At 44.4% G+C, this 22,932-nt stretch overlaps 4 protein-coding genes, 1 long non-coding RNA gene and 1 other non-coding gene across 14 annotated transcripts in view; 3 read left to right on the top strand and 3 right to left on the bottom strand.

Annotated features, from left to right (window-relative positions):
- Positions 1 to 683: 683 nt before the first annotated feature.
- On the bottom strand, positions 684 to 4,879 carry arpin (actin related protein 2/3 complex inhibitor). Of its 2 annotated transcripts, XM_029841918.1 has the most exons (6): positions 4,714 to 4,879; positions 4,095 to 4,170; positions 3,725 to 3,857; positions 3,071 to 3,277; positions 2,395 to 2,552; positions 684 to 1,483 (listed from the first exon to the last, which is right to left on the bottom strand). In XM_029841918.1, exons 1-6 carry the CDS (start codon positions 4,800 to 4,802, stop codon positions 1,475 to 1,477), a joined length of 672 nt encoding a protein of 223 aa, XP_029697778.1. In that variant the 5' UTR covers positions 4,803 to 4,879; the 3' UTR covers positions 684 to 1,474. The 2 variants fall into 2 exon arrangements, with proteins under 2 accessions (XP_029697778.1, XP_029697779.1); XM_029841919.1 differs by lacking the exons at positions 684 to 1,483; positions 2,395 to 2,552 and adding an exon at positions 2,562 to 2,921.
- LOC115251046 (uncharacterized) lies at positions 4,483 to 5,079 on the top strand. Its single transcript, XR_003889600.1, has 2 exons — positions 4,483 to 4,625; positions 4,830 to 5,079. It is a non-coding gene; the product is annotated as an uncharacterized lncRNA (long non-coding RNA).
- On the bottom strand, positions 5,036 to 7,958 carry fam169b (family with sequence similarity 169 member B). Of its 4 annotated transcripts, none has more exons than XM_029841913.1 (9): positions 7,823 to 7,958; positions 7,234 to 7,367; positions 7,022 to 7,124; positions 6,863 to 6,948; positions 6,435 to 6,597; positions 5,928 to 6,110; positions 5,628 to 5,846; positions 5,469 to 5,539; positions 5,036 to 5,282 (listed from the first exon to the last, which is right to left on the bottom strand). In XM_029841913.1, exons 1-9 carry the CDS (start codon positions 7,917 to 7,919, stop codon positions 5,073 to 5,075), a joined length of 1,266 nt encoding a protein of 421 aa, XP_029697773.1. In that variant the 5' UTR covers positions 7,920 to 7,958; the 3' UTR covers positions 5,036 to 5,072. The 4 variants fall into 4 exon arrangements, with proteins under 4 accessions (XP_029697773.1, XP_029697775.1, XP_029697776.1 ...); XM_029841915.1 differs by having other exon boundaries at positions 5,628 to 5,753; positions 7,823 to 7,957; XM_029841916.1 differs by having other exon boundaries at positions 7,776 to 7,953.
- Positions 7,959 to 8,973: 1,015 nt separating this feature from the next.
- trnag-gcc (transfer RNA glycine (anticodon GCC)) lies at positions 8,974 to 9,044 on the top strand. Its single transcript has one exon. It is a non-coding gene; the product is annotated as a tRNA-Gly (tRNA).
- A 533-nt stretch (positions 9,045 to 9,577) lies between these two features.
- LOC115251028 (uncharacterized) overlaps positions 9,578 to 22,932 on the bottom strand; it is a 27,260-nt gene continuing 13,905 nt past the window's right edge. The window contains exons 2-6 of one of the 5 annotated variants that reach the window (XM_029841803.1): positions 19,709 to 19,777; positions 19,490 to 19,600; positions 19,282 to 19,359; positions 17,937 to 19,015; positions 12,883 to 13,203 (exon numbers count right to left, since the gene is read on the bottom strand). In XM_029841803.1, coding sequence (XP_029697663.1) covers positions 13,071 to 13,203; positions 17,937 to 18,484 — 681 coding nt within the window. In that variant the 5' untranslated portion in view covers positions 18,485 to 19,015; positions 19,282 to 19,359; positions 19,490 to 19,600; positions 19,709 to 19,777 and the 3' untranslated portion in view covers positions 12,883 to 13,070. The other 4 variants (XM_029841804.1, XM_029841805.1, XM_029841807.1 and 1 more) reach the window with 4 other exon arrangements.
- Positions 11,923 to 17,557, top strand: LOC101078606 (piggyBac transposable element-derived protein 4-like). The gene is made up of 5 exons (XM_029841797.1): positions 11,923 to 12,055; positions 13,454 to 13,624; positions 13,701 to 14,543; positions 15,165 to 16,359; positions 16,468 to 17,557. Exons 4-5 carry the CDS (start codon positions 15,522 to 15,524, stop codon positions 17,433 to 17,435), a joined length of 1,806 nt encoding a protein of 601 aa, XP_029697657.1. The 5' UTR covers positions 11,923 to 12,055; positions 13,454 to 13,624; positions 13,701 to 14,543; positions 15,165 to 15,521; the 3' UTR covers positions 17,436 to 17,557.

Genomic DNA, 22,932 nt, shown 5'->3' with positions numbered 1-22,932 from the left:
TTACCATGAGTTATTATTGTGAATTTGTCTTCCATAAATTTCGTTGACTGGCTGCTATTAGTAAAAATTCCAATAATGGGAACATAACGAGGGTGACTTGCTGTAGTGACACCTGCTGGTCATTATTAGTAATGCAGATTTGTACTCCAGAATACTTCAGTTTAGTTGAAAAAAGAAAAATATAGTACAGAGATGATGAGGACTATACTCAAAGAATGCAACAGTTTTATGGGATGCACAAATATAAATCTTAAATGAGGAATACCTCCCTTATAACTCAGAGATAGGAGGCGTTTATGCAGAATTTGACTGATGAAATTCTGTAGAAAGGCAGGTGCGGGATCCTTTTAGAGGGACTTTACATGTTTTAGAACATCTGCAAAGGAGAGTAGAAAGCTCTGGTGAGCACAGCTGCAGAAAAGGCTTTTGTGAACCGGACATTCTTGTTTAAGGCATGGGAGAGATTTGGATTTAATGAGAAATCTGTAAACTGTATTAGAACAAAATGTGCAGCAAGTATCCAAATAAATGGAAATCTGAGGATTCCATTTCATCAGGTAAGGGGAATGAGACACGGTCATTGCCTTTACCCGAGCTTCTGCACTGTTTATGAAGCCAGATATTAGCCCAGATATTTAGGCAGGAAGTAGTTGTTCCAAGGGCTGAACATAGTTACCAAAAGATAAGGTTATTTCTCTTTTTATTACAACCTAATAAAAGCTTCCCAAAAGAGAATTATGGAAACTTGGATTTCAAAAAGTGAGTGTCACATAAACACAGATTTTATCAGACTTCTCTCCACAGCAGCAATTGAGAGCAATTGTTGGTGAACAGTATAAAAGACTTTGGTCTATATGAGCTATATGAGGCAAACTGGGATTGCAAGAGTGACGATTTAATGGGAATAAAGGAGGAAAACACACTGATTATGAAAGAAGAGGACAACACGTCCAGCGGTGGGGGTGGTCTCACATTTGAACACATTTTAAATGAAGGCACGTCCTCAGAATGCCTTCAGCTATGTTGTCTTACATGAACTGAGTATGTCAATATATTAAAAAAAAGGTTCTGAATGCTTTTGTTCTTCAGTTACCTGGAATCACACCAGTGAGCTGATCTGAGGAAACAAGATGTAAAACACACACAGAGTTTGTGCCTCACGTGGGGCTTCGATTTCACCATTCCAGGACCAACAAGTGTGATGGAAAAACAAGATGGAGTGCAAATAATACAAACAATCGAACTGGACATCAGCGAGAGTAGAATAACCCAGAGTAGAGGGCAGGTCCAGTCCTGTAAATATGAAGCCCTACTTGTTCTGTCCACGGAGTGTATTTGAGTTCAGTTTCCAGGCAGCCGGGGTAGGATGTAGGAGGTACGGCTGAGGAGAAAAAAGTTTCCAGGCAGCCGGGGAGGGGGGTCACTCCTGAGACTCAGAGGGTGCCAGCACTTGTGGATGGGAGCACTGATTTCCTTAATCATCCTGACAGAGAAACAAAGGAATCATTCTAATCTGTAAAACAGATGCAGCCACAGCTGGTGCTGAATTTAGTCAAATAAGATACCTTCACTTTCCCCGAGTCGCTGACACGTTAACGCTAATTCGTGCGATAAAGATATGCGGCAGCTTAAATTTGAGCCACTCTGACAGCAACAACCACTACTGTCAACCCAGGAAGTTGAAGGGTTTCGATGTTGTTTGACAAGGCTCACTGTGGCCAAACATTCCCAGACACAGCAGGTGGCACAAGATCCCAGCAAGTAAAGCCGGCATCGGTTCCATACAGCTGAAGGTGTCTACTGTAGTATCTGACCCGTTCTATGCAGGCCTTACATCTGTAAGGCCGTAATGTGTTTAGCACCCAGCCTAAGCACCATATTAGGACATGCTCCACATGTGTGTCCGGTGTCTTCCTCCTTTATGTAAAAGGAGCTCCTAAAAGATGACACTGGAGCCTGTGGGCCCCTGGTTGTTCTCCATATGAGGATGTGTAGCATGAAGCATCTTCAAGTATTCCCTTTTTTGGTAATGACTGAACGCTATACCATTGGGTTGGCCATATTGTATAGCGTGAGGTCATCAGTAAAGAATGTGTTTACTCGACTGTATAAGAAGGAGGTGACGATGAAGACACCTCGGAGTTCTTCACCATCGGGACCGCGAAACCTCCCTCGGACAATCTGCAGTGTTCGATTGATACCTGACTGTTCTCTCCAATAAACATCTTTGATAACCAAGTCGGTGTCTGCGAAGATTCCTTCCTCATCAACACATCTCGGCTACCACCAGGAGAAGATTCACAACACTACCTTCTGTCATCCCTCCAGCAGTGTAAAACAAACAAACAATCAAACAAACATTCCAGATAACGCGAACGAAAGCAGCGCTCTCACCCATTCGTCCTCTCCTGCTCCTTCTCCTCCCGACGCCTGCGAGGTCGCAGCGTCTGCTTTGTTCGCCATGATCTTGTCTGTCCACGATGCTCCGGCCATTTGATCTCCGGCAAAGTTACACCTGGTCACCGTACCGCCGTCCATCTTGGCCAGGGAGACTGGAAGCGCAAGCGAGAGTTAAGTCTTTATCAGTTGTACAACAGCAACTCTCACAGGTGCGTCACAACAATGTGTCCACCGCTGTAACATCTTTAAATACTGTGAAAAATGCAAACATCTTTACATTTTCCCCATGTTTCCCATCAGCCACCAACATAGGATGAAGTTTGTGTCTACTGTTAGAAGAAACTATTGAATATGAAAGGACTAGGTGGCTTTTCTAAGGTCAGGAGAGGTTCACTCCCACCAAAGTCACATAGAGGCTGGAAAAACAAAGTTCTGGTTAAATTTCATTCACTCCCCGTGGCTGCGAAGGTCAGTGCTCGGACAGGCCGCAGGGTTGTGTAGGGGGGAAACCCAAGAGTGCCCTCGGGAAACCAGAGAAAAACCAACATTTTATCCCCGGATCAATCTCCACTTCAAATCCTGACATCAAACTGGCATCAATTTGGCTTTGAAAATAAATGTTTAAAAAAAAGCAAGTCGATTTAACTGTGTACAAATGAGCAAGACTCACATATAAAAGGACTGTTTCCTCTGGTCTTCAGACGGATTTCCTGTCCTGTTTCCAGCTCGGTTTTGTCCATCTCTGACTCTGGGTACCAGAAGGCCCAGGTACCGCTGGGCCGGTACTGGTCCGTTATCTTCACCAGCTCTGGTTTGTTGACGATTGCTGACAGCTGATCTTCAGAGACACAGTCGGACTTTCCTTTAGCCTCCACCTCTGTGTGCGTAGAACAAACCCACCAATATAATCACCATATTTTTAAAAAAGTGTTAAAATTCCTTCTTCTATTGTTGCCACTATTTGCTGCCTCGAGCTGCGCCGGCAGTCGATTCATGTATGTTTAATGGTTAATGTGAGGAGTTGAACAGAGCTGGTCAGGCATCAGACCGGGTTCTCCTTTGGGTTTGTGGTGTGTTTGTTTATGACCACAGTTTTAGAAACACACTCTATGCACACCTTGGTCATTTGTGAGGTCTTTAAACACACCAGAGCTGTGCAGTACCGTTAGCATTAGCAACATCCTCCCAGAGACTCCCATCAGCCTAATAACTGGAGAAAATCCAGCCTGGAATTGAACCCGGTACTTTCCATCTGTGTGGGGACTGTGCTTACTGCTGTACACGACTTCCTCTCCTTATGCAAACACCAACTCTACGTACTCACTGTAGGAGGACATGAGGAAACCAGTGTTGACCTTTTTGGTGTCACTGAAGTTCGACTCGATCTCGTTGCCGCTGGCATCAAACCTTCTCCGATGGATGCGGCTGGGTTTGACGTACAGCACGTAGAAGCGGCTCTGTCGACGACAAGAAGCAAGACAAAGTCTCTCTACAACTGTACATTATTCTTTACACGAGTAACAATAAGGTAAGTGTGTAATAATTAGTACAGTGCATGGTTTGTGATTACAGATATTTGCTCATGATCCTTAAAGACTGGAGAGACAGCAGTGCATGGATGAGAGCAACATGAGAGCAAGATCCATGGTGCTGGATAAGAAAGACATGTATTAACTGTATTTCACATACTGTACCTTTTGGTTTTTGTCATCACTGATTGAATGTCTGGAGACATCTTTCAGCATTCCTTCCAGCAGGACACCCTCACCACTGTGAAGGAAACATTAAAACACACTGGGTTATTGTAGGAATGTGTGCACAGGGCTCAAATTTAGTTTCCACACAATTGGTTAGAATTGTTTAAAATCCAGAGCTGTAAACTCATAACCAAAAGTTAGATGAGATGAGAGCCCTCCAATAACCAGATTTTTTTAGCATCCCACTCCTAGAGTAGTAATACTATTATGTACTAATAGCCAATATTAGTATACTATTTATCTGTAAGAACTAAGATTATCGCCATTCTTGAAAATACTGTACATATATTCCTTGAAATCCATGGGACACCCGGTAGGGGGCGTTGTTTAGCTGTAACCACTTGGTTCCTCATGATACGTTCGATGCTAAAGGTAAATTGATATAGATGTGGGTGTTTACGAACAGTAAAACGTTACAACTGACAAAGTATTATGCCTAACCAAAACAGCACTAACTTTGAACCCAAGGTAAGAGGCTATTATGACAAACGTTCTGACGTTAACTGCAACCCCAACCTGACTATCTTCGTCTGAAAAACGGCATTTACGACCATACCTGTCATACACAGGAGACCAAACGCCATCATATTTCTCATTGTGCACCGATTTATTTTGTAAAGACGTGTTATTATAAATTCGGCTCATTTTTCATCAAACTTTCCTCTCTCATAGGTTTTGTTTTCCTGCTTCCGGACTTCCTGGTTCCTTCATGGAGAGAAAGTGAGGTGCGCTTCATTTTGGTGCCGGACATCCCGGCGGAGGCAGGAAAGTCCCAAAGTTTACAATGTTTGCACTCTTTGTTTTCATATTGCTATCATGTCGTAAAACGGGGGAAATGCAAGAAAATGCCATGCAATTCTTGATAGTGCTAAAGGTGGTCCCGCATTTTTGCGTATGACAATAAATTTAAAATTATTATGTGGTTCTGGCTCGTTTTGCATTGATTTGCTGGGGACTCTGTTTCTCTCTGGGAGGCTTTGTTGCAGGAAAAGATGCTGATGTGAGAGTTTGGTTTGTGTTTCGGGACTGCAGCAGTTCAGCGGCAGGATTTGAGTCCAGAATGCTTCCTCCTGGGCTTGGACCAGCAGGAGAGACTGTCCCCACTCGATGGTTTGCATTACAAGGCTGTGTGTAAATAAAAAAATTTTTTAAAAAAGGACTAAATAATTAAAAGAACCCAGACATTGTGAGACATTTTAGAATAAAATCCTATAACCTGGTTACTGTTGATTGTAGATACATGGATCCAGTATTATGGGGTCCAATGACTGGGACACTTTCAGTTTTACCAGAGAAAAATCAAGTTCTCACTTCCTGAGATGAACAATTCCCATCATTTTTCTTGCGGTCTCCTGACGCCCTACTGTTCTCCTCATTAATACCTAAAGAAACAACAGAAAAAACACTCAGTTATCTCAGTATTGAAGGCTGATCGAAGGTTTTATGTTCTCTTCAGCCAGACATTCTTACAGAGGGTGTAGCAACCCAGCTGAATATTCAGCCAGATGTTTCGTCTCTGAGTCCAGCTCCCAGGAGCCTCTACCTCGTACAAACGGTCCCGATATTCCTCACGCTGTTGCAGAAAACGCCTGCAAACTGTTCTCAAGAAAAAACCCCATGAATGAAATGCACCATCCTTCAGTGCATGCAGATTTTGCATGCACACCCAAACACTTTGTCTGTTTCTGACTGAGAATGAAGGACACACAGAACTTAAACAAAAAGCTTAACAGGCTGTGAGAGAGAACCATGAAGACAAAAAGAGCTAACCTGCTGCCCAACCAGGTGAGAGTGGAGAACTGACTCCCAGAATATTCTCAGAGTAGAACGTGGAACAGAAGTTCTCCAGCATTTGAGAGCCAAAGCCTCTCCTCCGACAGCTCTTCCTCACCAGAACAGTGTCCAGAACAGGCAGCAAGTAGCCCTGACCACTCCAGGTGTCACAGAGGCTGCCTGAAAAGAACAATATGAGCTCAAACATGAATTTAATAATCAGGTGTTTTATTTAGCAGCCCTCTCTGGGATACCTTACGGAGCGTATCAATAACAACAAGCCCAAAATTTTGTTCAGGAATTTTATTTATTGGCTTCCAGTACATACTCTGCAGATCCTACTAATCAGGACAGTAGTCTTAATGCATTGGTGGTGAGAGTATATACACATTTTAAGCCCCGCCCATCCCTACGCACTGGTCTGCCCCATGCATGTAGCTGGAGCTTACCTTCTCTGTGAAAGACTGTAAAACTGCCGCTTCCCTCCCCCACCCACCATCACACCTTTGTGTTTGACGGTGTAGAAACCGATCGCCTGACCGTCTCTCCACAACAGGCTGCAGCTTTCGGTGCGGGGGTGCAGGGAGAAACACACGCTCTCGTCCAAAGATCTGTCCACAACCCGACTGAGCAGGAACACTATCACCCTCTCCACAATCGACTGGACCTGGAGAGGAAAAAACACTGATTTAGGAGGACCAACTGTTCCCACAAGTCATATATTTACCAAAAAAAGACGACATTCACATGTTCCTGTTGCCTTTCACATAGTTTTGAGGCTCCAGTTGATCCAGTTTCTATGTTCCGTTACACTGTACTTTAACTCCAGGCTCCTCTATTGTACTTTTACTCCTTCACATTTCAGGCCAGTTAATTTACTACACAATAAGAAGCATAATTTGTTAATCACTGATGTAAAGAAGCTCTGTTACCGATAACAAGCCACTTCTGGATTCGACTGTGGTTCGTAATACATCATCCACAGGCCACCACTTGTCATGCAGGTATACAGCCAAGACTGAGTTGTAAAACACGACACTTCAGTGCTTGTCTTTCACATCTGATGGGGGATCACAAGTCTGGTTCCGGACCTTGTGTTGGGTCACCGGAGGGGTGAAGCACCAGCAGTGTGCAGTCAGCTCCACCATCTTCAAACAGCTGCAAGCGCGTTACAGTGTTCACTGTTATGGTTGTCTAGGGAAAAAAGGACAGACTAGTTGTTTTTAATTAACCCCAAAATAAAGAGGAACATTCTAGTGACTGGGGATGCAAACTGGTCATAAAAAGAAGTAATAGGTGTTACCTTATTGGTCGTGGAAGACTGGAATTCTTTAGTTTTATGAGGTATTTGCTCCAGAGAAGAGAAGTACTGTTCAGATGCCAATGTGAGATCTGTGTCACTCACAACTGGAAGGTCTATGGGATACATGATCTCACCTGTGTACAGATCAATTTCTTACACCTGCACATGTAATCAACAAACTGAAAAAAAAAGATTTTAATAATCCCATGACAGGACTGAATGGAGAATCCCCACAGTGCATTAGAACTATGTCTCATATTTGGAAAGCTACTAATATTATTTGGGTTAAAGCCACTTACGCAAGATGACGTAACCATCACGTTAAATGCACTGGTAATAATAAATCCTTTGTGAGAACTGATTCAAATTTAATAAAAACAAAAGGATATACAGTATGACAAAGGTACTGCTGCTTTTTGAGACCATGATTTTGAAGATTATTCGGAACAAGATTTCGCTGAACCGAAACTTGACTACTTGACTACTTGCTCAACGAGCAATGTTCACATTAGCAAGAAGGGTCGTTTTACAAAAGTACTGACCGACTTAAAACAGAAGTCGTGCGTATGACATGCAGTCGTTGTCTTACTGTTCCGGTCCATAAATACTTGCGCAGACCCAGAACTTGCAGTGTGTAAATAGGGGCCGGTAACGAAATGTCCAAGGTTTCTGTCCAAGGTTGACATATGTCGTGGACTTCAGCGCCCTCTTGTGTCCATAGTGGGGTACGACGCCCCCCGCTCCACCCACCCCCCGCGTCAGTGTACTATGATCTGTTGATTCTCCTAATCTCTCCTAATCCACTGATGTGTACAATAACTGTTGGATGAACACAACATCAACTGATAGGCCAGAGAGCCACATTTTTTTTTTTTTTAAAAAGGCACACTCGGACGGAACTCTCAAAATATCATCAAAGCCAGACGGGAGCTTTCTGGCCTGTTGTACTTTAACCTTCCTGATACTACAGTAGACTTCTTATTAAATAAAGGGAAAGATGGGAATTTTGTTCTCAATTCACAATTTGCACAAGCATACAGCGTTAGTTATTATTCTTTGTTCCAGAGTTTGGTGTTTTATTGGGGAAGAGGGCTGATAAATAGTTGTCAGCTTGCACAGGGGAAATGGAGGCGCTATTATTGGCAAGAGTCACAGCCTGAGCGCATGCGCAGGTAGGTGCGCTGAGCTCACCACACTGGTCAGCGTTAATTGGGAGCGCGTCAGAGTGGAGCCAGTTGTCTTCATCGCCTGAAGAGACGGCCCAGTTGAAGTTAGGACGGAACTGTGAATTTTAAGTGATTTTCCTGACTATTGTTTATGTCGTGTTTATAGTTTGGTGAGTGGCTATTGCTTTATGTTGTTATGTTTGGTAGTTGGGTTTCTGTTTGTTAATTGGGTGGTTGCATTGCGATGGTTGTTCTGAGCATTATACCCTTTATTATATTTTATCATTATATTTATTATTATCTTTATTATACCCGACGTTATTGTGGTCGTATTTAAGCTGTTAAATGTGTGACGATTTCTGTCCAAGCTTTATATCGTTAATTACCACGTGAAGTGCGTGTTAATTTATGCGTGTAAATACCTGTATTTGACCACTAGATGGCAGTATAGTTATTCAAGAGACGCCATTGTTTGGAACGCTTTTATCCTCGTTTATAGTTTAGAATTAAATTAAGTTTGGTTAAGTATTAAGGTAAGTTTCTTTAAAAATATCAGTTTTTTTGGCCTATTTATGCATTGGTGGTTCAGTGGTAGAATTCTCGCCTGCCACGCGGGAGGCCCGGGTTCGATTCCCGGCCAATGCAAATTGTTTTTATCTTATTCTTATGTTTTTTTTAAATTTGATAATGTGAGAACCCTCTATAGCTTTTTTCGGGTTGGGGGGGGGGGTATTCTTCCCCATTCATTCTCGATGGTAGTGCTAAACCACTACGGATGTAATATATTTTAGGCCGCTAAAAGGCGCCTTTTCACCGTTTGGGCTCAGCGACACTGCTTCTCTCTCTCTCTCTCCCTCGCTTGCGAAGGTTAACAACGTTTAAGTTTTAATGTCCAGTTTAAATTTCTGATTCACTCATGAGAATGACATTAGTTCATGTTAATTTCCATGGAAAAACACGTCTTTACCAAAGTTACTGTGCATACATAAGCTGTTATTTTACATTATTCTATAGTCAACTACAATCTGCCATGTCTCCAAAGATGTCCTCATCCTCTGGTTGTTTCTGCAGGTGTGTGAAGACCTTGAGTAATTGTTGGCACAGTGGACAGTATTTCATCTTTTTCAGAGATCGTATGTTGAACAGTCGTCTACTGCAGTGTTATTTTCTGATGGTTGGTTTGAAGATCAGCTGCCTGATGGGTGTTGCCTCTGTCCTCCTTGGGACAGTTTTCTGTGTCTGAGGGGGAACCTGCAGGGGAACAATGGAACGTCCACACCAGAGATTTCACAGTGTGATGTCATCATGCATTTACTACAGTGTAGTCTCTACCTTTATCCTGTATACATTAAACGCTGTAGAGTGCAACAAATCTTGAGTACAAGAATAAACTGTAATGCAGTACCGATCAGCGTATCTATAGTAAGCTTAAAAACAACCATGGGGGCAACCATTTAAGTTGTTTAGTGGAATATTTTTAAAATTAGGATCATGTGACCTTTTTTTCCCTTCAATGTTCAGTCAAATCTCTGTGGTAATTGTTTATTTTGCTGGAGATGGACTTAAAAGGATGCACTGATTGAATGGTAAAATGGCTAGCACAATAAAATATCAATGTATTTTAATTATAACAGATAATGGCAAAAATGACAGAATGCATAAAATAAATGAAAGCAGATACACATGGGGGTGTGAACACCTACATCTTCTGCTGGATTCAAAGAGTGTTTGCATTTTTTACATTTTTAAATAAAGATGCAAATCATTTGAGCAGTCTGAAATTATTGAATTACTATATTAACGGAAAAGCTCATTTTAGGATCCCACACTTATGTTGTGAATTACTTCAGCATAAATAAATCCCCAAAAACTAACATCCATTAGATACATAGAACATTTTTTCCAGGACAACTTCTGCATTTATGAAGCCCCGCGATTTTACGAAACAGTCTTCAGACCAGTGGCCCAAAAGGAGTCTCTGGGTTTAGGATTAGGGGATGAGAATGGGTTTACTCTTGGTGGAACGGCCGAGGGGAGGGGTCCAGAGCCGGGCGGCAAGGCAGAGGTACCGATGAGGGGCGAGCGGCAGACGAGTCGAGGCCAGGCAGAGGAGTCGAAGCCGGGGAAGCAGATTATAGCTGGAGCCACGGAGGCAGAGTGCGTGGTCGGAGACAGAAAGGCAGGTTTTCTGGGGAACAGGCGAGGCAGGCAGAATGAAGACAGGCAGGGTCTGGGATGAGCTGCAGCGGAGCCGACAGGTGAGTGGAGTTGGCCCGATGAGGTGGGAGTGGCTGACAGGTAGAGTGGAAAACTACTGAGGGCAGGAGGGAAACGGGTGGAGGGAGCTGTGACAAGTTGAAAAGGAAGCAAGGAAAGGTGTTGGAGTTCACTTTTTCCAAAATTTTAGAATCCTGCTCCAGACCCCTTTCTTCTTCTTCTTCTTCTCCTTTTTTACAATGTAGTTCTGTTGAAAGGAGGAATTGGTTTTAGTTTTCACATCCACACATTTAAACTTCCAAAACCAGGAGTGACGGGACAAACAAATCTGCGGCTGCTTACCCAAAGCTGCTGGAATTGCTCTTGGAAGCGTTCGGTTTCCTGCTTTCTTTCCTCCTCTTGCTGTTTTCGCAGGCTCTCTCGTTCCTGGAGTTTCTCCTGCAGCTCTAACTGGTGTTTTTTCCATTGCTGAGCTTCGGTCTGCCAGGACTCAATGAGCGTGGACAGCTGCTTCTTCAAGCAGACGTCCCTCTCTTCCCTCATCCCTCTCTCAAGCTGCTGTCTCAGTCTCTCCTCTCTCTCAGTCATCTCATGTTGGTTCTTCTCTCTCTCCTCCAAGAGCTTCTTATGAAATTCTTCCTGCATGCTAATGAGCCTCTGCCTCATCCACGCCTCCATCTGCTGTTCTTTTTGGAAGAACTGCAGTTTCAGAGCCTCTTCTTTCTTGGAGAGCTCTATGATACACGTCGCCACTTCCTCAGGCTGTTGTCCTCTGACGTGGTCTCCGTGCTCCGGACTCTGGTGGCTGTGATTGGTACCTTTCTGCAACTTCTCCTCCAGATAAGTGCACTTCTCTTGGCTCACTGTGAGATCAGCCCTTGCCTGGTTCAGCTGGTTCAGGGTGTCCACATGAGCCACTGTTTTTATCTGGCGCCTTTTGGTGCTCCGGCTCAACTGCTCGTTCTTCTCAACCAGCTGTTCTTTTAGCTGCCTGACTTCATGTTGAAGCTCTGTCACTGACCTCAGCAGCTTTTTGTTCTCCTCCTGTATCTTCTCCATTGGTCTTCCTGTTCTTCCTTTTGTTTAAAATGTAGATCACTTTAGCAGCTTCTGTTATGTTATTCTGTTATGTTGTGCTGTTTCACGAGCATAAGTAGATAGTTTTAGTATATTAGGATTTATGTTTAGGACTTGAGTTTTAGTCTTTGTTGTTGTGCCTTTAATGTCCTTTTTTGTCAGGCTTTGAACCAGGCATGTCTAAACCCAGTGCTCAAGGGCCACAATCCAGCTGGGTTTTCTGTCGTACCAGGCTAAAAATGCATTCAGTGGGATAGAAAACCCGGCTGGATTGTGGCCCTCGAGGATTGAGTTTGGACATGCCTGGAGTGCTTTACCAATCTTCTGCCTGCATTATTGACTTACAAGAAGGCTGTATGCAAGTCGGTTCATTAAATCTCAGTGCAACATTAAATCTCAAACTATGTACAATAGTGCAACATTACATTTCATAACTATGTACAGTCATGCAACATGCATTCCTGGCATGTAGTTCATTTTGTCCTTTCCTCTATCCATCTTCGTCTCTCTGCCTCAAAGAAAGGAGTGGCCACAAACTCTTTCCAAGTCCTCTCTCGGGCCATCCCCTTGTCCCGATATAGAGAATAGACTTTGGATGGGCAGTAAATGTATTTACCTGCCACTCCAGGGAACCCTGTATGTATATGCGGGCTGTTTGGTCCCTGTTTTAGAGTCAAATGGCAGAACCTGCAGAGGCGATCAGGTGGCTGAGAGCCAAGTCTCTGTCTCCGAGCTTTTTCCTCCGCACGCTTTTTGGTGGCCTCCAACTCCCTCTGGAAAAACTCTGACATGGCAAATTGTTCAAAGGGCATTCTGGGGTCAGAGAGTCCCTCAGCAGCATAAGTCTGATGCACCTTCCTTGAGCAGTAGAAGTAGCGAACAGGACCCTGCTGATAGAAAAAGTGGATGGAAGATCCATCCGTCCCATACCGAGACTTGGGCTGTCCACAGGCGAGACAGGTTTTCGTCTGTCTCATCTTCTGCTCTGGTCGGTGCTGCTGCTGCTGCTGCCTCTCTGGAATGCCCTGCACAATTTTTTCAATGGAGTCCTGCGTCAGAGGTGTGGGCAGGGCAGCTGTGGGAGGAGTGACAACAGCTGTCTCCATGGTGACTACAGGAACGCTGGTTGTTTTGCTCCCCTCCGTCAAGGAGTACCACAGCTGTTGAGTCTCCAGGAGCTTCTCTGGGCTGGTGTTCAGAGAAGAACTGGTGTTCAACAGCTTTGCCAGATGCTTCACATAGCGGGATATGTGAAACCTGGTTGTGGGGTGGAGCAAGCTGTTAGGATCGGCCGCAGACCGATGGACCATGTCTGCGTAGTCTCGATCCACAAGCCTCAGGATGTCCTTCTCCCCATGATGATACTGCAGCAAACTATCAATAGCGTCTTTCATGGGAAGAGTCCAGCGTGTGTGGTCCAAGACAAACACTCGACCACCAGTCTTTATGGGTCCAGTGCGGGCACTCCTCGGCGAGGACTTCAGCGGCAGGGGCAAAGCTCGAGAGACGTCTGGAACACAAACAAAGCAATAATGCATCCTTAGTAACTCATATTATCGCGATATGGGCTATTGAGAAAACACATTAATATTGATCCCTTAATAACAGAAAGTGTAATATTTAACACATCAAAAAATTGAGATACACTGACCTATCACAACCTAACTAAATCTATTTATTTTCAATCATTCAAAAGCCTTAATTCCAACATGCCGCTCTGAAAAACACGATTATCGTTGACCCACCCACTGATCTTTCAGGATCCTGGTCATCCTCTGCTGGAATCTCCTTTACACGTCCAGCAGCAGAGAGATGGAAGCTGACAGGTGGTGCAGGGGGAAGCGACGGCACAGCAGTCAGTGTTGCCCAGCTGGAGGAAGGTGTTGCGCCAGGAGCATCGTCTGGAGCGGGAGGGGGCACAAGAGCCGAAGGTGGATCCCTCTTCTGCATTTTGTGTTTGTCCCAGTCCAGAGGGACCGGACGGCAGCCCGGTTCTCTGTACTCCAGCCCAAACCTTTCTCCAGTGTCTCTGTCGCAGGGTACTTGTCTTGTCCCGTCACTGCCATGGAAGCAGAGTTCAACTCCCACATTAAGGCAGGGTCAAAGACAGCAGGGAGGACGACGCCGGGCTTCTTCATGTCTACCAGTCGCTGAAAGTTCCAACGCACAACGCTGGTCATGGCCTGGGCCTGGAACAGTTCAGGGGAGACCTGCGTACCCGTGACCCACTGGGCCTGCTGGAAATGGTAGCCCTCCTGCTGAGATGTACCACGGACAGGGATCCAGACGGGGACTTTGGCCCTTTCGCCCGCTACGTGGTTTAGCTGAAGGGTCCCTCCGTCCCTGTCCATTATCCCCTCAGACAGTTCTGGGTCACTGAGGCAACCACGGAGGATGTGAACCCTCTGAATGTGCCACGTCTTCAGCATGGATGGCTTGAAGAGTGGGACATCGTTAGGGTCCGTGGCCAGGTGAAAGTGCTGCAGAACTCTCTTCAGCAGCTCGGTGGGTTGTGGAATTTTAGTTCTGCAGTGTTCTCGGATGTGCCTGTACTGCCTGCCCGCAGGCACTTTTCATAAATAAGTTCTAAATAATAAATATGTCAATTCACATGTGTTAAAAATGTTAATAACTTAAGAAATACATTCGAAGTTGTTTACAATTGTAACTCATTGTTTTGTAATTAATTTAGCTAAAACTACTTCCAATAGAGCGACCTCCGGTTTTCAGTTTGTGTCTTCCGGTTCCGCTCCGCTAAATAGAGGCCATGAGCTGATTTAGCATGGACTATCGGATCCAAATCCATTGTAAACTTTGCCATCCACGTTGAGCTGTTAACAAGGCAACGCCGTAAGTTTATGTTATATACAGTGATCCCTCGTTTATCGCGGGAGTTGCGTTCCAAAAATAACACGCGAAAAGTGAAATCCGTGAAGTAGTGAGCTTTATTATTTTTTATTATTTTACAATGCAATACTGAACTATAGAATGAAACCAAAAATCAAAACCTGTTTTAAAGCCCAAAATTTGTTTAAAACAATCATTTTAATATAGTAATACAAGGTTGGAAACATTGTCACTCGCGTATTTCCCAGTCCCAGCTGTGCCTCTGCGTCCTGACTCCGCTCCGCTGTAGCGTCTGTTTCTACTGAAGGCGCAGGAGTCTTTCTCCCAGAGAAGAACATTGTTATGGGTAGTTGTTGGCGCTCTCTTTTTCTGAGCAAGAAGGTTTTTATAAACGGATATGCCACCTTCGATTATATTTGAGAACTGCAATGAACGACTCGCAAAAAAAATCCGTGAAGCAGCGAAGCCGTGAAAGATGAAATGCGATATAGCGAGGGATCACTGTACTTACCTGTATGATTTATGCAATATTTCGTGATTATATGCGAAAATGTTTATAGATTAATGCAATGTACTGTACGAACATCTGACTTGTTCTGAAAGCATATGTAATGTGCTTCACAGTTTTCACCGCTTCCAGTAAAGGAAATTTCTGCAAAATACATCTCCCTGGTTCTTTACTGGCGGTTTAGCTGCGTGTTTCCTACAACACTACAGTGCCGTTTGGTGGGGTTGGCTGGACGGATTCCGCAAAACACGTAGGCATCACAGAGCCTCTTCAGATCTTCCTTATCGACCACAGAGAAGGCGGCAGAAAGGAGCTGGCAGAAAAGGCTGAACAGAAAATGGTGCTCAGAGGTGCACTCTCGTCCAAAGCGCCTTATACAGTGAAACAAGTCTAGCTTCACAACGATGCTGCTGTTGTAATGTGCCCCTGAGGCGCAGGTGTTGGTCAGCGGTCCAGAGGTGGCTTCTGCAACAATGGAAGGGGTGGTCTTCCAGGCATCCCAGCACAGATGTTCACCAGGGACGCAGTCCGGGATCTTAAATGGAGCGCAGCAATCCCTAACTGCTACGACCATGAGTGCACGTTACAATGCTGAAGAGGCTCTAGAGCTGATTTTTACAGATGTCCAACAAGACAGCTCTGATTCAGAAGAGGAAGTGGAGGATTTATCAGAAGAAGAAGATGGGGAGGAATACAACCCAGAGCATGATGAATCGTCTTCAGAAGAAGAAGAAAACCCTGAAGCTGAAAGAGAGGCTTTCCTTTCAAAAAATGGCAAAATAATATGGTCCTCAACAGAATATGACCAACACGGCAGGCATGCAGAAGAAAACGTCATAAAGATGACCCCAGGACCCACAAGGTATGCTGTCTCTCATGCCCGGGACATTGTCTCTTCATTCTACCTTTTTATCACACCAGCAATAGAAAAAATAATCCTGGAGATGACAAATCTGCAGGGTTTTCGCAAATATGGAGACAGCTGGACAAAGATGGATGAGACTGACCTGCATGCCTACTTAGGGCTGCTAATCTTAGCAGGTGTATACAGGTCCCGAGGTGAGGCTGCAGCTAGTCTATGGGACACAGAGAATGGAAGACCAATTTTCCGAGCCACAATGCCACTCAAACAATTTCACACCTACTCAAGACTGCTACGATTTGATGACCGTGAGTCAAGACCAGCAAGACGTGTGACAGACAAACTTGCAGCCATAAGGGATGTCTGGGACAAGTGGGTGGAGCGGCTACCCTATCTCTACAATCCAGGGCCTGACGTAACAGTGGATGAGCAACTGGTTCCATTTAGAGGTAAACTATTTTCATATTTCTAATAAAAGTGATTTTTACTATTGATTTCTTTGACTGTTTTCTGTGACACTGATACTAATCACTGATGCTAATGTCTTCTGTCCAAAGGTCGTTGTCCTTTCCGGCAGTATATGCCCAGCAAGCCAGCAAAATATGGGATCAAGTCATGGGTGGCTTGCGATGCCAAATCAAGCTATGCTTGGAAAATGCAAATCTATACCGGGAAGCCGACCAGTGGAAGCCCAGAGAAGAAGCAGGGAATGCGAGTTGTGCTTGATGTGACAGAGGGACTGAAGGGTCACAATGTGACATGTGATAATTTCTTCACCTCTTATGAACTTGGACAACAGCTCCTGAAGAGGAAGATCACCATGGTTGGTACAGTTCGAAAGAACAAGCCTGAGCTCCCACCTGCACTGCTTGCATCAAAAGAGAGAGAGGTCCTCTCATCAAAGTTTGCCTTCACGCCCACCACCACTCTAGTTTCCTACCTCCCAAAGAAAAACAAGAATGTACTTCTTCTGAGCACACTGCACAGAGACGGTGTCATTAGCGATCGTGGGGACAGGAAGCCAGTCATCATCCTGGACTACAACCGCAACAAAGGAGGTGTGGACAACCTAGATAAGGTGATTGGAGCATACAGCTGCAGAAGGATGACTGCCCACTGGCCCCTGGTCATCTTCCACAACATCATTGATGTTTCCTCCTACAATGCCTTCGTGATTTGGAGAGAGACCAACCCAAACTGGATGTCTCGTAAGTATAACAAGAGGAGGTTGTTCCTGGAGCAGCTAGGAAAGGCACTTGTAACTCCACTCATTGAAAGAAGGAAGCCAATCCCCCGCACAGAAGCCTCAGCAGCAGTTGTAAAAGCTATTCAGAGTGCAGGAGCTCCCGATCAACCTGAGGATCCAGCTACCACAGCCACTTCCCCAGCTAGGCCAAGTAAGAGAAAGAGATGTCAGTTTTGCCCTCAAAAGAAGGACTGTAAAACACATACTGTGTGCTGCAAGTGTAAGAAATATATCTGCAGAAGCTGTACACTTCCATACTGCCCTACATGTGCTAAATAATTGAATGGGTTATGTTATTTTTCATATTTTTGTATTGTACATTGTCTTAAATTGTTCACTGAAAAAAAAAAAAAAAGACAGAAACTGAGTCATTGGGATGATTAAAAATGCATTCAAAACTGCTTTTTGCACATTTTTTCCTTTTCTTAAGCTATAGAAATACAAGTGAAGAGGGAAAACTCAGGTATTAACACATTTTGTGGTGAATGACAAGTTGTTTCTTCAAGCAAGATGAAATTTGGTGTTTAAAATTCAATTAAGCTGCTTATATTGAGGGTTTAGTGAAGACTGGTCATTTTGACCCCGACGACAACGGGTGTATACAGAACATGAGGACAACAGGAGGGTGTTAAATGGAGCGCAGCAATCCCTAAATGCGAGGCAGAGACATAGAAATATGAGCTCTAAAGGAAGAATTGTAACATTTCTTCAAAGAAAATGACTTGCAGAGAGCATTTTTCAGTTTGAATGACGGCAAACAAAGAAGATCGCTGATCTCACCTGTCCATCCAGTGGTAGCCTGCCTTTTCCACCCCAGCGTCGCTGTACCTCTGGGCCATTACTTGGTACATCGGATGCAGGGACCTTTCTGTCTCAGCCTGAACCATCACCCAGGACACAATGAGCCAGTTCTCATTCATCACTGCGAAACTGGACATGGCTCCAGATGCCAGTGTCACCTTCCTTGCCATCTTCCTCGTGTGGTCCGACCTGAAAACCTGCCCGAACGTGCCCTGGAGGAGCTTGGTCAAAGACGGCTGTTGACGCTTGAACTCATCCAGCAGGCAGTCAGTCAGGTAGAATCCGGACACAGACACCCCACCCCAACCTTCTTGGTCCCCGTATGACCCGAAAGCACGTGGCCGATCTTCCATCCTCACGTACTGGCCGATGGTTCTCTGTCCGTACGCCCCAGCCTCAGCATCCCTGACGTTCTGTACAGCGTGCAGATATGCCAGGTGAGCTCGTTCATACTTGAGGTGCATGAGCTCATTCACCTGGTTCGCCATATCAGTCGGTGACTTGCCAGAACGCCGCAGTTCATCCATTACTGACTTGCACACAGCCTTCTTGTAAGTCAGGAATGCAGGCAAAAGGTTAGTAAAGCGCACGGGCAGCTTCTCCACCCATCGAGGGTTGTCAGCGAACCAGTTCCTGCGACAGGCCTTGCAGCAGAGTCGCGAGGAAAAGATAAAATACTGGCCACGGACGCTGACGATCACTCAAGGTCTTCCCACGCCTGCAGAGACCACCTGAGGACGAGGACAGCTATGGAGGCACGGCAGGATGTAATTGTTCCTCAACCTGACCATGATGTGGCTCTCTGGCTTCCAAATGAAAAATGGATGGAGCTGAAAAAAAGTTGGGAGATGGGAGCTCAGCCACTATGTCCAGTAGCTCCGGTTGAGGAGGAAGACGCCAAAGAGAAATTGCGTTCCCAGGGTTATGCACTGGTCGGGACCCAGGCCACAACCCAAGTTGTTGAAGTGCCGTCCTCATCCACAGCTTTTGATGTTGTGAGCAGATCCACTTGCTCATGTCGTGGTCAGGGACAGGCATGGGAACAGGAGCTATGGGAACTAGGATAAAGTAAAGAAGACAGTTGAACAACATAACGTTATTATTACTGAATAGACAATTTCAGTGCCCCCGCCCTCACATGATATAAACACACAATACAAGGAAACAAACACGCGCCTCGGACACTTGGTTTCATTCCAGAGCTTACACGTCAGATTTTTTTCATGTCAGTGACAAAGAATCGTGTCAATTTTAATTACCCTGGGACACTTTATTATTGTTCAACACCCCACGGAATGGGGGAAATTTACATGGTTTAACATACCACTCTTTTCGTCTTCGGTAGAGTCCGTCAAAGGAGGCACTCTGCCGTCAGAGGTCTGTGCCGTGCAAGAGTCAGGTCCTGAAAACAAGTGCAGACTTGCTATTAAGAAATTACAGTCACTTCACCTGATGACAACATGGAAAGAACAGTCAGCTGTACATTACAGAGATATCAGGTTGTTCATCAGCCCTAAAAAAAATAAACATACTTGAAGTTGAGTGGGGCTCCTCTACCTTTGTGAGACCCTCTGTCTCTGTCACCAGGAAGGCCAGCTGTGGAGGGAGGGGCACAGGTCTCTTCCTCTTCACACCTGGTGAAGCTGGAACAGCCGCAGGTACAGTAATTTTCAAAAATGAAATTACTCTATTTAATGCAGCTGCAGTTAGCAGAACACTTGATTGGATGAACAGAATTACAATGTTTTTACCATCAACTAGTGATGCCTGTAGATCAGCGGTATCTCCAGGTGGGGGTTTGGAGCGTGTGGCAGATGGAACTAAAAAGACAACATTAGTTTAGTCAGTTCCGATTCAATGAGTTGTGAAGACGCCGTTATTAGTAGAAATTGAAGCAGCCTTATCGTTACTCCTCCTGCTTTTTAGAATTTTACATAATTAAAATTAAAACAGTATAATCGTCTCATTCACACCAATTGAAATGACAATGTTAATCACCGCTCTCGAGGCCGAGCAGGAGGAGCATTGTGACTCGGTCAACAAACATGCTGAAGAGAATTAGTTTATCTTGTTAGCATCTTTTATCTTATTAGCATGTGTTATACTATATGTTTTTGTTTATGTTACAGTTAGTTTAGAAGTTAGGAATACTATATAATCTTTAGTAGGAATATACATAAGCAAGTCAGTTGACCCTTCTTTGACATGAATACTGGTCAGACAGTTGGAGCCAGCCGGACAGGAAATGGTAGACCCTCATCGTAAAATATGACAGCATAATTTACTGGTGATTGATAAGTTCCTGAACAGGAATAAGACCTCTGTCCTGGCCATCTGAGAAGACAATGGAGAAGGACTGCACCAACACCAAATGAGGCAGGAAGAAGAAGATGAAGTCACCCAAGAAGAAGGACTGGATTGGACTGAATTAGCATCAATAATGACATATGTCTTTCTATATAAACTGGGCCAAGGGATAGTTAGGGGGTCAGACTTCATGCCCTGACAATTGACTTTGTTGTTGCTAGGGTTATGAACTGGCCCAGAGCTCTGTAATATTTGTATCTTGAATTGATTGTTTGCTAAATACATTTGTTTGCTAAATACATTTGTTTGCTAAATACATCTGTTTGCTAAATACATTTTGAAATTGACATTTGTTTACTTGAAGTCTTCATTTAAAGAACACGCGGATTGGCAGTGACACACGAGAGGTACTGCAATCCAACAATTTGGTGACCCCGACGTGATGAAGACAGAGAAGTCATCTGAGGCAAAGAATTCAACAACGGTCACTTCGGAAGACAACTGACGACAAAGGGATCCCTAATAAAAGGTAAGCAGACACCTGTTTAATCAAAAGTTCTGCACATTGGCAATTTCCAAACAATTTGTCGTCACTGTCAATTGAAGTGTCCTAGTTATAAATTCCAGATACAAATATAGAAAATATTGAAATGACTGCAGGAATAACGGTTCGAGTCCGTTAGCAATTACGGTTCGAGTCCGTAAATAGAAACGGTTCGAGTCCGTTAGCAATAACGGTTCGAGTCCGTTAGTAATTACGGTTCGAGTCCGTAAATAAGTACGGTTAGAGTAAACCGTAACTAGTACAGTGCTGTATTGCTGTATGCAGTGCACTGTATATGAAAAAGATTTGGGTTGGGACTCGGAGCGCAGTTGACGGGACGGACACTCCCGGCGCCCGAGATTTTTGTTTTTGTGTGGGTTGGAAAAGTGCCAGAGTGAACGTGAATTAAAAGGCTCTTTGTCCTTGGGAATTAACCCCCAGAGTGGAACCGGATCAAAGAAGTTTGGTCTAGAAGCTTGTTTCACTGAGGCATTGAGTTGACCGTTGGAGTCATTCACATTCAATCTCACTTGGGAGCATAGTTAAAGATGGAACTGGAATGTGGTAAAGCGTGTTGGGATTAGGGAGAGAGAATTGGATGCAATAAAAAAGTTGTGGAAGGAAGCTCAGAAGCAGAAGATATTTCCCCCTCCAGAGGTGAAGGTTAATTTAGCTGAAGCATTGTGTAACTGGGAGTCAGAAACTCACACTATATTACAGGATCATCTTGATAATCCAAAATTAGGGTTTATAGCAGGAGAATCATGGCAAAAACAGGGTAAGGAGTTAGAAGATAAGCGTCGAAGGATATATGTTGTGGCTGTGACATGTGCAGCGGTGCACTATTTCAGATCTAGGGGGGTCACACGAGTGCCCAATGTAGAGAAGCCTTCATTAGAAGATCCAAACCAGACATTGACACTTAACACCACTCTTTATCCATCATTACCTACTACCACTTCCCCACCCCCATATCAATTGCCAGTTTTGACTATTAACAGTGGTCAGTTAGATGTGGACAGAGATGAAGAACTGCAGGAGTTACGTGAGACAGTGGGTGAACTTCGGAGACAGGTTAGAATGATTAATCAGGGACAGGAAGAGGTTGAAGATAATTTAGGAAAAATTGCATTTAGAGAAGAAGCTCAGGTGGTTCGCCCTAAAATCTCTCAACAAACTATATTTAAAAAACAGGACAGTCAAAAATCTGCATTAAACGTCGTTAAAACATTTAGCAATCAAACAAAACAAGTGAAAAGAGCTGATCCATCTGGAGGATTTGCCAGGGCTGAGCACAGGGAGGAGAAGGCAAGATTGATTTATGGCAATGATAAAGAGGAGCGCGAGAATAAGACAGATACCTACAAAATTCCGGCTACATTTATTGGAGAATTGGAGGTTCAGGAGCCTGTTGAAGCTCAGACAGAATTATATGAATTAGAATCATGGGAAGAGAGTGAGTGTGAGTATAGAGGTGTACCGTTACCAGGGACCATAAATAATGAGGAGGTGAGTCAAACAGGAATACACACGCGGAGTAAGGGGCCTGTTTTAGGAAGGCCACAGTTCCAGGCCCCTCTGATACAGAAAAGAGGAGGACAGCTACCAATATATGTTCCATTTGCTATCACAGACATTAATTGTTTGGTGGATAAGATGCCCCCACCCGCAGAGGGAGGCGGCAAGTGGATGTCTACCCTTTTCAGTTTAACACAGAGCATGCAGCTGGCGGTAGGAGACTTTAGAGGAATTTTAGGGAGACAAGTGTCTCTCTGGGATTTGGATAAAGTTGAGGTAGCAGCAGGCATTAAAGGCAGACCTAATGCTGCACGTTTTGGCCCTTGTGCAACCAGGGTTGCTGAAGCTACGAGACAGATATTTCCAGTATCTCCAGGAGCAATGCAGAACCTAAGATTTAAGTGGGAGGAAAGTGAGTCGGCACATGGGTTCCTTACGAGGTGTAAAGAGGAATGGATGTGTGCCACAGGGTGCCATCCTTGTTCTAAACAACAGGGAAAGAAAGAGGAGGTGATGACAGCGCAGGAACAGCTCCTAAAAATTCAGTTAGATGAGGTACGGAAAAAGCTTAATGATGAACACAAGGAAGAGAAACAGATGGTTCAG

This window comes from Takifugu rubripes, chromosome 9, assembly GCF_901000725.2.
Source record: "Takifugu rubripes chromosome 9, fTakRub1.2, whole genome shotgun sequence".
In the NCBI taxonomy this organism is placed as follows: Eukaryota; Metazoa; Chordata; class Actinopteri; order Tetraodontiformes; family Tetraodontidae; genus Takifugu; species Takifugu rubripes.
Note: the sequence above shows the minus strand (reverse complement) of the source record. Positions and strands in the feature narration are given on the sequence as shown.